The sequence below is a fragment of the Sander lucioperca genome, chromosome 22 (assembly GCF_008315115.2).
Source record: "Sander lucioperca isolate FBNREF2018 chromosome 22, SLUC_FBN_1.2, whole genome shotgun sequence".
NCBI classification, from domain to species: Eukaryota; Metazoa; Chordata; class Actinopteri; order Perciformes; family Percidae; genus Sander; species Sander lucioperca.
The window spans coordinates 12,783,579-12,797,221 of record NC_050194.1 but is presented as its reverse complement, the minus strand read 5'-3'; the positions used below and the strand labels follow the sequence as shown (position 1 = coordinate 12,797,221).

The 13,643-nt window shown below is 45.2% G+C and overlaps 1 protein-coding gene across 4 annotated transcripts in view; it reads left to right on the top strand.

The window, feature by feature from the left end:
• Positions 1-13,643, top strand: part of LOC116061323 (ankyrin repeat and fibronectin type-III domain-containing protein 1) — a 133,576-nt gene that overhangs the window by 99,998 nt on the left and 19,935 nt on the right. For all 4 annotated transcript variants that reach the window (XM_031315457.2, XM_031315458.2, XM_035997676.1 and 1 more), the window contains 2 exons: positions 10,526-10,739; positions 11,045-11,252. In XM_031315457.2, the coding sequence (XP_031171317.1) occupies positions 10,526-10,739; positions 11,045-11,252 (422 nt within the window). The remainder of the gene's footprint in view (positions 1-10,525; positions 10,740-11,044; positions 11,253-13,643) is intronic.

Here is a 13,643-nt window from a genome sequence, read left to right as displayed (position 1 = left end):
TTCTAGTAATACTGCTGCCCCCCTCCTCCCCCCCCCCTCTATCTCTCTCTCTCTTACTCTTTCTCTCTTGCTCTCTCCCTCTGTGCGTCCAGCAGCCTTCCTGCTTCCAGCCTGTCTGGTGCCAAGACTCAGATTTCAGAATTTCCTTCTACAAGCCACATTTAGAGCAGCCAGCGTACTCTCACTGCTGTGTGCGTATGTGGTGTGTGTATGTGTGTGTGTGTGTGTGTGTGTGTGTGTGTGTGTGTGTGTGTGTGTGTGTGCAACTCTCCTCTCACTGTCTGCCTCTCTGACCCCCGCCACCCTGTTTTCAGCGAGCACTGTCCTTCTGGTGCCGCTCTTTTCCTTTTCTTCGTCTCTCCCTATCCATCTACCTACCTCCAGTTCTTTTTTTTTTTTTTTTGTGGGACTTGACCTTTGCAGACAACCGATGCAATATATGTCAACTAATATGAATAGTCATTTGTGCCTGTGTGTAATAAACACGATTGGACACACACTAACACTCAGCAGATATTTATGTGTTCTCATGGCAATATACTAACCACTGGGGAGAAGTTTGGAAATAGGGGGGGTCCTGTCAGCACACAGCTGACCTAAGAGACCTTGTGACACACTGACGGAATGACATATGATGGAGTTGGGGAAGGAGGTGGAGCAGAGGCAAGGGTAGAAGGAGAAAGGTGGTGTAAACTAGAGGTCGACCGATTCATCGGTTTTGCCGATTAATCGGCACCGACAGTTGATTGGTGGAACTATCGTTATCGGCAAAAATCCATACCGATAGTTTTTCCTGGTTGCGTCCGTTGCTGGAGCGGCTGAGAAGCGCGCGCTGTCATTCATTACACAGTACGCGAGAGCTGAGAAGGGTCTGCTGGCATCATGCATTACAGAGGCGAAATAAAAACTATCACTGATGCCTCGTGTTGTTTATTTTCGACACGTGTTACTGCGCGCTGCACGGAGAGCACATGCTGTGCGGAGAAGGCTGACATCAGATGCGCGTTTAAAGCATCGACAGCAAAAAGGTATGTATCACAGTACGTTTTGTCATAGCATTATAAAGTTATTAATTTGTTGAATAGATGCTGCATTAGTAGAGAAAGAACAGCACAACAGTATGTTTGTTTGCTTTCGAGGCTGAGATGACGCTAAACATTAGTAGTAGGCTAACTTACTTCAAGCGGTTAAAACACTGACAAAAATAAACGCAAGTCCGACCCAAATGTCAGAATCAGAACCCAAAAGGATCGTCCACGATCCCAAACGGCACCTCTGATTCATATTTAGATAATTTAATAACAGTTAAACGTAGAGACTTACTGATTGCTGCAGCTAAAAGCTAACAAGTTAGCCGTCACGGGGGTGTCTTTGGTGTCTTTCTAGCCTCTACAGGTGATTTTCTATCCAGCCTGGAACTTGTGCCTTTTTTCGGGGTTGTTGAGCATTAAATCCAAACTGTTACATCCAAGATTTATCAACTTGATGTCCATAATTCATCACGTTTTCGGTCATTTCTGCCGCTAACTCCGTGCTACCCATAGACAGTAGGTGCTACCGACAAGGGAATCTCCCATGATGCCTTTGTTTATGTTTTCAACCAATGGGAAGGCAGGTCCGTCACACATTACGCCTTATATGGGCATCCAAGCGAGAACAAAGAGTATAAAGTGGGAAAGATATCGGTCAGAGATCGTCTGTTACCGTTCTAAACCGTTCTACAGAGAAGAATGGCGTCACTGTTTTGAGATTTGGCATGGGCCTTTTTTGAAGAAATGTAAATAGTTTGTCCTTTATATGAATTATAATGCTCATTATGTTTATTTTTGCACTGGATGACTCCAAATATGTAGGAGAACTGTTTTAGACAACACACATGCTTGTGTAGCATTGCTGTACAGTTAAACAATTACATGTTGAGTTTAACTGTTTTTATTTGTTATTTATTACTTTTTGTTTCAGTTTGAATGAATGTCTTTTATTGACTTCAATATTTATTTATATTTATATATGTATTTCATTTAGCATGTTTTTCATGGAAAAGCGAGGTAGAGATGGAGTGACCCTGCCCGGAGGAAGCCCGGGGCCCCCGTCTGGAGCCGGGCCCAGATGGAGGGCTCGTCAGCAAGCGTCTAGTGGCCAGGTTTGCCATGGAGCCCGGCCGGGCACAGCCCGAAAAAGCTACGTGGCATCCATCTCTCCAACCCATGGGCCCACCACCTGTGGGAGGAACCGCTGGGGTCGGGTGCGCTGCCACACGGGTGGCAGTGAAGGTCAGGGGCCTCGACGGACCAGACCCGGGCAGCAGACGCTGGCTCTGGGAACGTGGAACGTCACCTCTCTGTGGGGGAAGGAGCCAGAACTGGTGCAGGAGGTGGAGCGCTACCGGTTAGATCTGGTGGGGCTTACCTCTACGCACAGTCTCGGTTTCTGGAACCATACTCCTGGATAGGGGTTGGACTCTTTTCTTCTCCGGAGTTGCCCAGGGTGTGAGGCGCCGGGCGGGTGTGGGGATACTCACAAGCCCCCGGCTGAGCGCCGCTACGTTGGAGTTTACCCCGGTGGACGAGAGGGTCGCCTCTCTACACCTGCGGGTTGTGGGGGGGAAAACTCTGACTGTTATTTGTGCATATGCACCAAACAAGAGTTTGGAGTATTCGGCCTTCTTGGAGACCTTGAATGGAGTCCTGCATGGGGCTCCAGTGGGGGACTCCATAGTCCTGCTGGGGGACTTCAACACGCACGTGGGCAATGATGGAGACACATGGAGAGGCGTGATTGGGAGGAACGGCCTCCCTGATCTAAACCAGAGTGGTTGTTTGTTGTTGGACTTCTGTGCTAGTCTTGGATTGTCTATAACGAACACCATGTTCAAACATAGGGATGCTCATAAGTGTACTTGGTACCAGAGCACCCTAGGCCAAAGGTCAATGATCGATTTTATAATCGTTTCATCTGATCTGAGGCCGTATGTTTTGGACATTCGGGTGAAGAGAGGGGCAGAGCTGTCAACCGATCACCATCTGGTGGTGAGTTGGGTCAGGGGGTGGGGGAAGACTCTGGGCAGACCTGGTAAGCCCAAACGGGTAGTGCGGGTAAATTGGGAACGTCTGGAGGAGGCCCCTGTCCGACAGACTTTCAACTCACACCTCCGGCGGAGCTTTTTGTGCATCCCTGTGGAGGCTGGGGGCATTGAACCCGAGTGGACAATGTTCAAAGTTTCCATTGCTGAAGCTGTGGTGAGGAGCTGTGGTCTTAGGGTCTTAGGTGCCTCAAGGGGCGGTAACCCACGAACACCGTGGTGGACACCGGTGGTCAGGGAAGCCGTCCGACTGAAGGAGTCTTTCCGGGATATGTTATCCCGGAGGACTCCGGAGGCAGTTGTAAGGTACCGAAGGGCCCGAAGGGCTGCAGCCTCTGCCGTGAAAGAGGCAAAGCAGCGGGTGTGGGAGAAGTTTGGAGAAGACATGGAGAAGGATTTTCGGTCGGCACCAAGGTGCTTCTGGAAAACCGTTCGCCACCTCAGGAGGGGGAAGCGGGGAACCATCCAAGCTGTGTACAGTAAGGATGGGACGCTGTTGACCTCGACTGAGGAGGTAATAGGGCGGTGGAAGGAGCACTTTGAGGAACTCCTGAATCCGACTAATACGCCCTCTATGTTAGAGGCAGACCTGGAGGATGATGGGGGATTGTTGTCAATTTCCCAGGCGGAAGTGACTGATGTAGTCAAACAACTCCACAGTGGCAAAGCCCCTGGGATTGATGAGATCCGTCCAGAAATGCTCAAGGCTCTGGGTGTGGAGGGGCTGTTTTGGTTGACACGCCTCTTCAACATTGCGTGGAAGTCTGGGACGGTGCCTAAGGCGTGGCAGACCAGGGTGGTGGTCCCCCTTTTCAAAAAGGGGGACCAGAGGGTGTGTGCCAATTACAGGGGTATCACACTTCTCAGCCTCCCCGGTAAAGTCTACTCCAAGGTGCTGGAAAGGAGGGTTCAGCCGATAGTCAAACCTCAGAAGAGGAACAATGTGGATTCCGTCCTGGTCGTGGAACAATGGACCAGATCTTTACTCTCGCAAGGATCCTGGAGGGAGCCTGGGAGTATGCCCAACCGGTCTACGTGTGTTTCGTGGATTTGGAGAAGGCGTATGACCGGGTCCCCCGGGAGATACTGTGGGAGGTGCTGCGGGAGTATGTGGTGAGGGGGTCTCTTCTCAGGGCCATCCAATCTCTGTACGACCAAAGCGAGAGCTGTGTCCGGGTTCTAGGCAGTAAGTCAGACTCGTTTCAGGTGAGGGTTGGCCTCCGCCAGTGAGGGGACAATGCGGTATTACATTCAATTTATCTCACCGTTGTGACGAAAAGAGAGCTGAGCCAGAAGGGCTAGCTCTCGATCTACCGGTCAGTTTTCATTCCTACCCTAACCTATGGTCATGAAGGCTGGGTCATGACCGAAAGAACGAGATCCAGGGTACAAGCGGCCGAAATGGGTTTCCTCAGGAGGGTGGCTGGCGTCTCCCTTAGAGATAGGGTAAGAAGCTCAGTCATCCGTGAGGAGCTCGGAGTAGAGCCGCTGCTCCTTCGCGTCGAAAGGAGCCAGTTGAGATGGTTCGGGCATCTGGTAAGGATGCCCCCTGGGCGCCTCCCTAGGGAGGTGTTCCAGGCACGTCCAGCTGGGAGGAGGCCTCGGGGAAGACCCAGGACTAGGTGGAGGGATTATATCTCCAACCTGGCCTGGGAACGCCTCGGGATCCCCCAGTCGGAGCTGGTTAATGTGGCTCAGGAAAGGGAAGTTTGGGGTCCCCTGCTGGAGCTGCTCCCCCCGCGACCCGACACCGGATAAGCGGACAAAGATGGATGGATGGATGTTTTCATGGTTCAATACAGTTTTTTTTATTTTTATAATAAAGTTCAGCACTGTTTTACTTGGAGTGTCATGTTTGTTTTTATCCAGTATCAATTCTAAATACTATCGGTCGATTAATCGGTTATCGGCAAATACGGCCCAACCTAGCTATCGGTATCGGTAAAATCCACTATCAGTCGACCTCTGTAAACCAGATGAAGGCAGGATGTGTTAGGGAAGAAAAGACATCTTAGAATTAAACTGATTTTGGCCGAGAGCATTGTTGTAAAAGGTTTCTTCTACACAGCTCCATGCCTTGAAGCTCTTTGGGACAAACATGGCTATGTAGGTGTCCATATATGGTTGCATTATATGCTTTTGTTACACTAACATAATTGTATAGTCGTTCTCACTACCAAAATACATTTCTTTGTGCTGCTGTACCTAATTTGGGCAGCAGCCCATGTCATTTCTTTCTCTGGCATATACATGATTATGCACACACACACACACACACACAGACACATGCCTGTAGGTACCCCACTATGGCACAAGCATACACTCTGTGTGTGTGTGTGTGTGTGTGTGTGTGTGTGTGTGTGTGTGTGTGTGTGTGTGTGTGTGTGTTGTAAAGACATTTTCCATTGTTTATAGTTTAGATTTACATTATCTATATTTATAGAAGCAGAAAGCTCTGGCCAAGAACATTTTCCTGCTCACATTCCCATTTGTCTTAATCATTCCTACAAGTCATTGTTTTAAAATAGTGATTTCAGTTCTATGGAATCTCATTTTTACCTGGCAACAATTCTGCTGTATTTTTATTAGCAGGCTGATCCACTCTTAATGTTTCCCTAAGTTGCATCAACAAATGTCAAGAAGGCGTAACACAACATGACAGGCTGAGGGGGTAAACACAAAAACTAATTGTCTGTGAGAGAGAGAGAACAAGAGAAAAACCATGAAATGACAAAAATGAGAAGAAACCGAATAAACAGGACAGGTACTGTAGATGATTTCATTGCTAGCTCACCAAGATGCTCTGATTTGAATCGTATTCACAGTTGATTCAGGTGTGTGTGTGTGTGTGTGTGTGTGTGTGTGTGTGTGTGTGTGTGTGTGTGTGTGTGTGTGTGTGTGTGTGTGTGTGTGTATGTGTGTGTGTGTGTGTGTGTGTGTGTGTGTGTGTGTGTGTGCGTGCGTGCGTTTGGTAACCCCTGTACTGCTGACAACAGGTTGGATGGATTCAGTTTTTCTTACAGACTAAGCAACATTTTTCACTCTGCTGTCAGTTTGCAGATTTGCTTTGAAGTGTTTCTGAGATTTCCCTCTGCACACAACTGTTATGAGCTGTTATGTGCATACTTGTGGCTGCTTTTTAGATCACACAAAAATCTCAGAAATTCTGAGATGCTGGAACCATCATATATATTTCTTTTTTTCTTTTACATCACAGGTTTTTCCCATTTTGACTTTCAGTCAGTAATTGTCCATGTGACTCACTGTCTGGAAGACTAAGCTGTTTGTGTAAACAGGCCGATACAACTAATAAAGTAAATGCTGCGTGTGTTTGCAGTTTGGGGGTGTTGATTGTTTGTTGAGCTGATGCAGTCTCACTGTAGCAGGCTGGGTGTATTTGATGTGGGATTGATCGGGGGCCAAACATGAAGCCTGGCTTTTGGTAGAGACTTTAGTTTCCCAGAACGACTGCTTCCTTATTCCCAAATCTGGTAAAAGTGTAGGAAATTGTGTGGCATAGACTCTGTGTGTGTGTGTGTGTGTGTGTGTGTGTGTGTGTGTGTGTGTGTGTGTGTGTGTGTGTGTGTGTGTGTGTGTGTGTGTGTGTGTGTGTGTGTGTGTGCGTGTGTTGTGTGTGTGATAGCCAATGTATTTTCATTTTATAATTTCTTGTCTTTATAGTAGTATTTAAGTGGCGGAGTCCGCCACTGGATCTGGATTCAAATTACCTAAACACGAGGGATTCACAGGATACGATGCATGCATGTAATCCAGCGTTGCCATTTCTAAGTGTATCTCATGATATCAGCATGACTGTTAAATGTTCTCCTGAATGCTGTATCAGAGCTGTATTAATGCAAATGGCAACCCAACATTTCCTACTGCTGCTAGTTAACATTAAAATCATTCATCTAGCGAAACATTTCGAATTTGTCACTGAGGTTAGTGCTAACCAAGGTTGTTAATCAAATCAAGACATGATCATTGTCAGCATTTATTGACAGCAGATTGCTGATTGGCTAAGGTGTCATCATAATGGTCATCAGCTTACAGTTTGGATAAATGTGTTGCTGAAAAGCCGTGTTGAAATCCTTTTTATTTATTATTGATTTCTTATCATCACTCATTCTCTTTCTGATACACTCTGACACTTTGTATTGCTTCTTCTCTCTTTTTTTCATGTTATGATTGTCTTTCATCTTTCACCAGGGTAGTAGGGGGCATGTCATTGGGGAATGACATCCCAATCTCACGTGTTGGATGCAACATCTCTTTGAAAGTAAAGACACACACACACTACACCACGTTACACACTCTGTAATGTCGTCAGAGAATGATGGGGTACCGTCCTGCTGACAAAAAAAAAGTTCTCTGTTCCATCTCAGGCAAATAACAATAAGCCTGGGGCTGGATTCCAAAGGGCTTTCTCTTTGAAATGAGATACCGGCACACGCATTACAAATATATCTCTTGTTTTATCTTCCGGGCCAGGCCCATGGAAAAATTATTCCAAATACCTGCCGTGCTTTATCTGGAACCCTGGAATAGGTTAGGCCCAGCCGGGAACACGAGGATGTCTAAAATAAGGCCTCTATTACGGGATGGAGTGGAGATGGATGGGACGGAGCGGGAAGGGACGGGGATCGGGTGTATTTTAGGTGTATCGGCCCTGTGAAAAAGGGCTTGTTGCGGGGGCTTGGAGCTGCTTAAAGTCTACTATGTGGGCCGCCGTCAGCTGTTGTACAATCTGCATGTGTTGGGGGAGGGCTTGTGTGTGTGTGTGTGTGTGTGTGTGTGTGTGTGTGTGTGTGTGTGTGTGTGTGTGTGTGTATTCATGCTTGTGTGGGCTCACACGTCCATAGCAGAGCAGGAGTATAAATAACATTTTTCCTACAGATGTTCTCACCTTGACAAATCTGTTCTTGGCCTGTGTGATACTTCTTGGCATATGGCATGATGGACCAACGTAACTCAACCTTTATTTACTTTCCTCAACCTCTCCCTGCTCCTGTTCAAGCCATTGCTTTTTAAAAACAACATTTACATTTGCGGTATTTAACTTATGATGTTTTCCAGAGTGACTGATAATAAGCAAGCATTTCTCAAGGACTTGAACAGGACACGTGGCTCGAGACAAACACGTTGACTGCTACAGGGATTCAAATTATGATCTGAGTCTTTCGATGATTGGGTCGGCAAATGCCAAAAGATGTCACTGCTCCAATATTGTTATCTCATTCTTTTGCAACATAAATGCCTAGAAAATGTTATATAACCTACTTACTCATTACCTTATTACATGTCTTTCAGTTTACATCAAAACCTTTTCACTTTTTTAAAGAAATGGTAAGAAAATCAAATGAGTATGAATGTTTCAAGTGGGTTTGTGACGGTAGAATAATTGTCTATTTCAAAAAAATTCTTTGATTATAGTCATACTTCAATAAAAAGATGATTCAGAGTAGAATCAAGGCAAGAAAGAGGCGTTAGGATGAGAGGGAAGGGGGAAGAAGAGAACAAGGGAGATGATGGAAGAGAAATGAGAGGCAATAAGGAGATAAGGGGAAAGAGCGAAACCCCAAGAGCAAAGGGAAGGAACAGAGCAGAGAAACAGAGAGGGGAGAGATGATAGGAAGGGAAACAAGTTCATAAGATGTTAGGAGACGAGGGAGGAACAGAAGGAAGCTGTTTTAAGTGTGTCCTTGAGGAATTCATTTATCTCTCTGCCTCTGTTTGGAGGGACCTGTCACGGAGTCTGTCACCATCGCCTGCAGAGTCCTGCTGACATTTCCTTCAGCAATCAAGTGTGTGTGAACGCCACGTACCAGACTCACCCTAGAAACACACTGTCATCTACATAGTTCCCATGGCAGGATGGATAGGGGGCATAGTCGTCATACCAGTGATGCCAAGACACCAGGGGCAACAGATGCTGATCTTTTGGAACACATCAGAAATATATGACGTTACAGCGCAGCCCTGGCAAACCGGCTACCAGGCAGACTTTGCCAGTGCATGGTGACTCATATGGCATCTATCACTGTTCAAAGTGTTCAGAGTTCCTATTGTCCCTCGAGTGGAAATCTGATTTGCAGTTGGAGGTACAATAAACAACAATAACAACAACACAATAAACACGGCACAAAACATCAAACACCCTAGCAGCACACAACCAACAGATTGATTGAGAACAATTTCATGACTTGAATAGTGGACAGTGTCTAAAAATCCCTTGAGAATGTCAGGAATAGTGATTTCTACGGGTGTCACAGAGAAGGCCCAAGTGACACTAATAAAAACTGTGCATTCAAGAGTTGTGCAAGGAACAAAACAAAATTTGTACCGGTATATTTTTGCTCTAGGGAGCCTATATCTCCGACCAGAGGGAAGAGGAATGAATTCCTCCAAGGCTGGGTGGTCAGAGCTTGACAAGATTGACCGTGCCTTCTGCAAAACTTGTCTGTCAAAGATCTTTGTTAGAGAGAGCTGCTGTATGCCGATTATCTTGCTGAGAACTGATAATGCCAACATGGTGCCCAACTGGCAGATCAGTGTCATTTATCACCATGCCATAGATCAGTGGTTCTCAGCCAGGTGTTTTGACCGCCCTCCCAGGGGGTTGAAGATCATTTTTTATAATATAATAGGATTTATAATGGGATTAAAATAACATGTTTTGTTTCTGATAATCCTACAAAAGCTAAAATGGCAAAATAGCTCTTAAGATCAGCTGTTCACCTTTCTACATTAGCACCCTGTGACAGGGGGCATTAGTGGACATTTCTTTACTTTCAATTGTCACAATCCAAAAAGCTTGACAGGCACTGCCATACATACTGTTACATCAACACAAGGCATTAAATGTGTTTCAACAACCGATATGCTGAGCTGACATGCCTTGACACTTAAAACAGTATTGCCACATTCAGACCTATGAATTTCTGGTGCTGTTTTCAAGAGCCAGGATCTAAACTTGTTTCCTGCAGAGTAGAAACTCCCTTCCTTAGTCTTATTGTGTTTTTCAGCTTCTTTTGTGAATGGATTAAGATTGAATTCCAGACCAAAATGGATTTTATGGAGTTGTGTCAGTTAAACACGCATCTGGCTTTCCTTCCTTTCAGGTTCTTTTTCTTTATTCTTCCACCATTATAAAGCAGAAATGCTTTTTGACCTATAGTAACAATTTCTAATTAGTCTAATTGAATTAAATTAGGCAAGTCACAGTTTGTTTTATGGAAATAAACTGACAAGCTATAAAGAAGAGGAGAGTAGTTGACTGGCTTTTTCTGAACTAAAGTGTGCAGAACCTTCCTCTGTTTGTTTGTTCTTGTTGCATTTGTCCATTGATCTTATCTCTTTGATTTGAGAAGTGTTCAAGCTTCACAGGGTCCATGTACTGAATCCTTTCTCTCACCTAAAGTATCCCTCCTGTCTCTCCTCCAGGGCTGACTCTGCCAAGATGACGCAGCCAATGAGGGGGGACCAGGCCCACCAGCCGGCCCCAGCCCGCAAGTCAACCAGCCTGTCCTCGCCAAGCGCAGCTCGCCGCCTATACCGCAACTTGTCTGGAAAGTTCCGTACCAACCCCCCTGCCCTGGAGGACAGTGTGGTGTCAGGACGGGGAGGAGACAAGGAGAAGCTGCGCAAAACCACCGTAGTAAGTCAGAGCGAGACTGAGAAGGAAAAAATAATAAGCCTAGGAATATTGTAGTCTAAAAAAAAATCAGGGAAAACACATAGACTTGGATAGTAAGAGAACCTCAGGTAGTAACATCATACACCCACCCATCTCACTTTTGTACAGCGAGACAGAAAATATATTGTGAGAAACATTCTGTATGTAGACATGGTTGTGTGCAGAGAGAGTTCAACATTCACTGATACAAGCTGACATGACAGAGGTATCATAATGTAAGCTTTCAGTGCTATTCTTTTTTTAACTTCACTTTCATTGTATCACAGTTCCAGAGTAATGAAGCGCTGTTCGAGGCAGTGGAGCACCAAGAGTTAGACCTGGTACAGCTGCTTCTGTCCCAGTACAGTCTGGAGGAGTTGGACCATAACACCCCGAACAGTGAGGGTCTTCTTCCCCTCGATATCGCTATAATGACCAACAACGTGCCCATGGCCAAGCTGCTACTGCAAGCTGGTGCCAAGGAAAGCCCCCACTGTGAGTAGAGGAACACAACATACCTGAACTGTAGTACCTACCCAGTCACATGGGGATCATTTGAATGTTAATGGGACTAATCAAAACTACAGTTCCTGCTGCCCAATGTGCTTGTGACGTGAAGAATACTCTGTTTAGTACCCTTGCTGTGTAGTTGCATCTGATTTGGAGTGGGGTGTGTTTACAGTAAAGTGAGGTCATGCAAAGTTGCCAAAAGTTACAAATAAGCCTATTGTTGCAGTCCATACAATTGGACAAATATACTCGTTACCACAATGTGTTCGTACTAACAAGAGCAATGTTTCTCTCATGTTTTCAGTCTCTTGTATTTAATCGTATTCTTCCTTGTAAAATTTGACAGCCCTTTACTCCTGTTTGGAGTTTGGCTGGCCTACAGGTGAATCGTACCATAGCAAATGTTACCTTGGCTTTGAGCAGGAAGCAAGTTGATTTGCCAGATCCTTTCGCCAATCTAATCTTGCCAAAAAAATTGTATGATGTGTGGGAAAGCCAAATGTAGTTGTGTTCTGCCAATCACAACTTGTACACTTTACAAATTATGACGCAAGTGAAGCCCCAACCCACATCTGTCACTTACTGACAGATCTGTTATCATTTCTTTTCCTATATAGACTTGAATCTTTAGCATGGTTCAGAACTGATACCAGACCAGAGTTTGTTTGGGCCCCAAAAGCCACTCAATGGGAATCAACAACTGTCGTGGACACCAAAGCTGCTGCCCAAAGCGACGCACAAATAACTCATAGCACAATCTCTTATCATGTATACCAGTAATGCATTCATCTACACGCTCCTGACAAACTCACACAGCTCCTCTGTTTTGTACTGGCAGTGAAAACATATTAAAGGCAATGAAGGGGTGCTAATCATGATGCAATATTAGTCATCTTTGTAAGCACTTTTCACTGTCTGTGATCTGCTGAGCCTCTGCTCCATTCCTCTGTTAATGATTAGAACTCGCCAGTACGGCTCCTAGGCTGTTTGTGTTTGTACTTATGTGCACACGCGTACACACACTCCTCCAGAGCTGAGCCAGACGTCTTATAAAGGTATCATTAAATTGAAAACACTTGAATGGAAAGTGATGTTTACTGAAGTTTGCTCTTTGATTGTTCCCTCTCTCCAGGACTCAAATAACTCATGAGAGAATGTGAGTTGTGTGTGTGTGTGTGTGTGTGTGTGTGTGTGTGTGTGTGTGTGTGTGTGTGTGTGTGTGTGCGTGTGTGTGTGTGTGTGTGTGTGTGTGTGTGTGTGTGTGTGTGTGTGTGTGTGTGTAAGAGAGAGAACAACAGCACATAAGGAAAGTAAAGGCTTCTATTTTTATAAGCATGTACTAATCAAACTCCTTCTGAGGAGAATTGACATCAAAGACGCTGCAGACTTTTCCTTGAGCTTTGAAAGGATTTAACTCTGATGCTTATTGATATTGCCAGGCTTGACTTCATTGTGTGGTTACCAGAAAGACAAAGGCAGACAAAGACAACCAAACAAATTCTCCAAAGCAACTTCATATTCACATTATGAATCCCTCTCAATAGGACAAAGTCACTTTAATGTGTTGTAGAGGATCCCATCCTTGATGTGAAATAAGGACAAATCAAGACACACGTACACACTGGTGACAGCATCTGGACCAGTTTATAGCCCTGGAAGGGCTGGAAATGTAAATCAAAATGGACCTTTTACAGTTATTTCCGTCCGTCCAAGTCCAAGGATCCTCAGTAATAATCCTAATTTAAGCCCTAACCCCCAACCCTTGCATTACCTGTTTTAAAAGTGACAAACGGCCTCTAGGTCTTCACACAAGTGGCTGAAGAGAACAACACAACTGACACCCAGAAGAGATTCTCAGATTCAAAGAGAAGTTCGCAGCCACTGAGGAGACACAGAGAGAGCCGCAGAATTAAACACCCAGATGGACATTTTGACACGGAGCTTTAAACTTACTGTCAACAGTGGAATCTAACGCTCAACAGTGGAATCTACAATGAACAAACACAGACCACACAGACTAAACACAGACACACAGCAGTCCCAAACACTCCCAGAATGACCAGCCACCAAAGAAGAAGTACAGTATGCTACTGTCCTTTGTGACCTTAACAGCTTTACATTACCTGTTCTATACTTTTATTTAAAGTGATCTGTACACATTGGCAATAGCAATCTTCAATCTTTGTGTTCAGCCATTATCACTAACCGCATGGCCATGATTTGAATATTTTCATTGGGTGGTGCATCGCATCTACTATGGAGATGTGTTTTTTGTTTAAGTAAACATCATTCTTCACATGTTAGTAACACCCTACCTCCTCTCAGAAAAGCATTCCTCTGATGGAGGCTGGTTGAGTCTGTGGTCTATGATATATA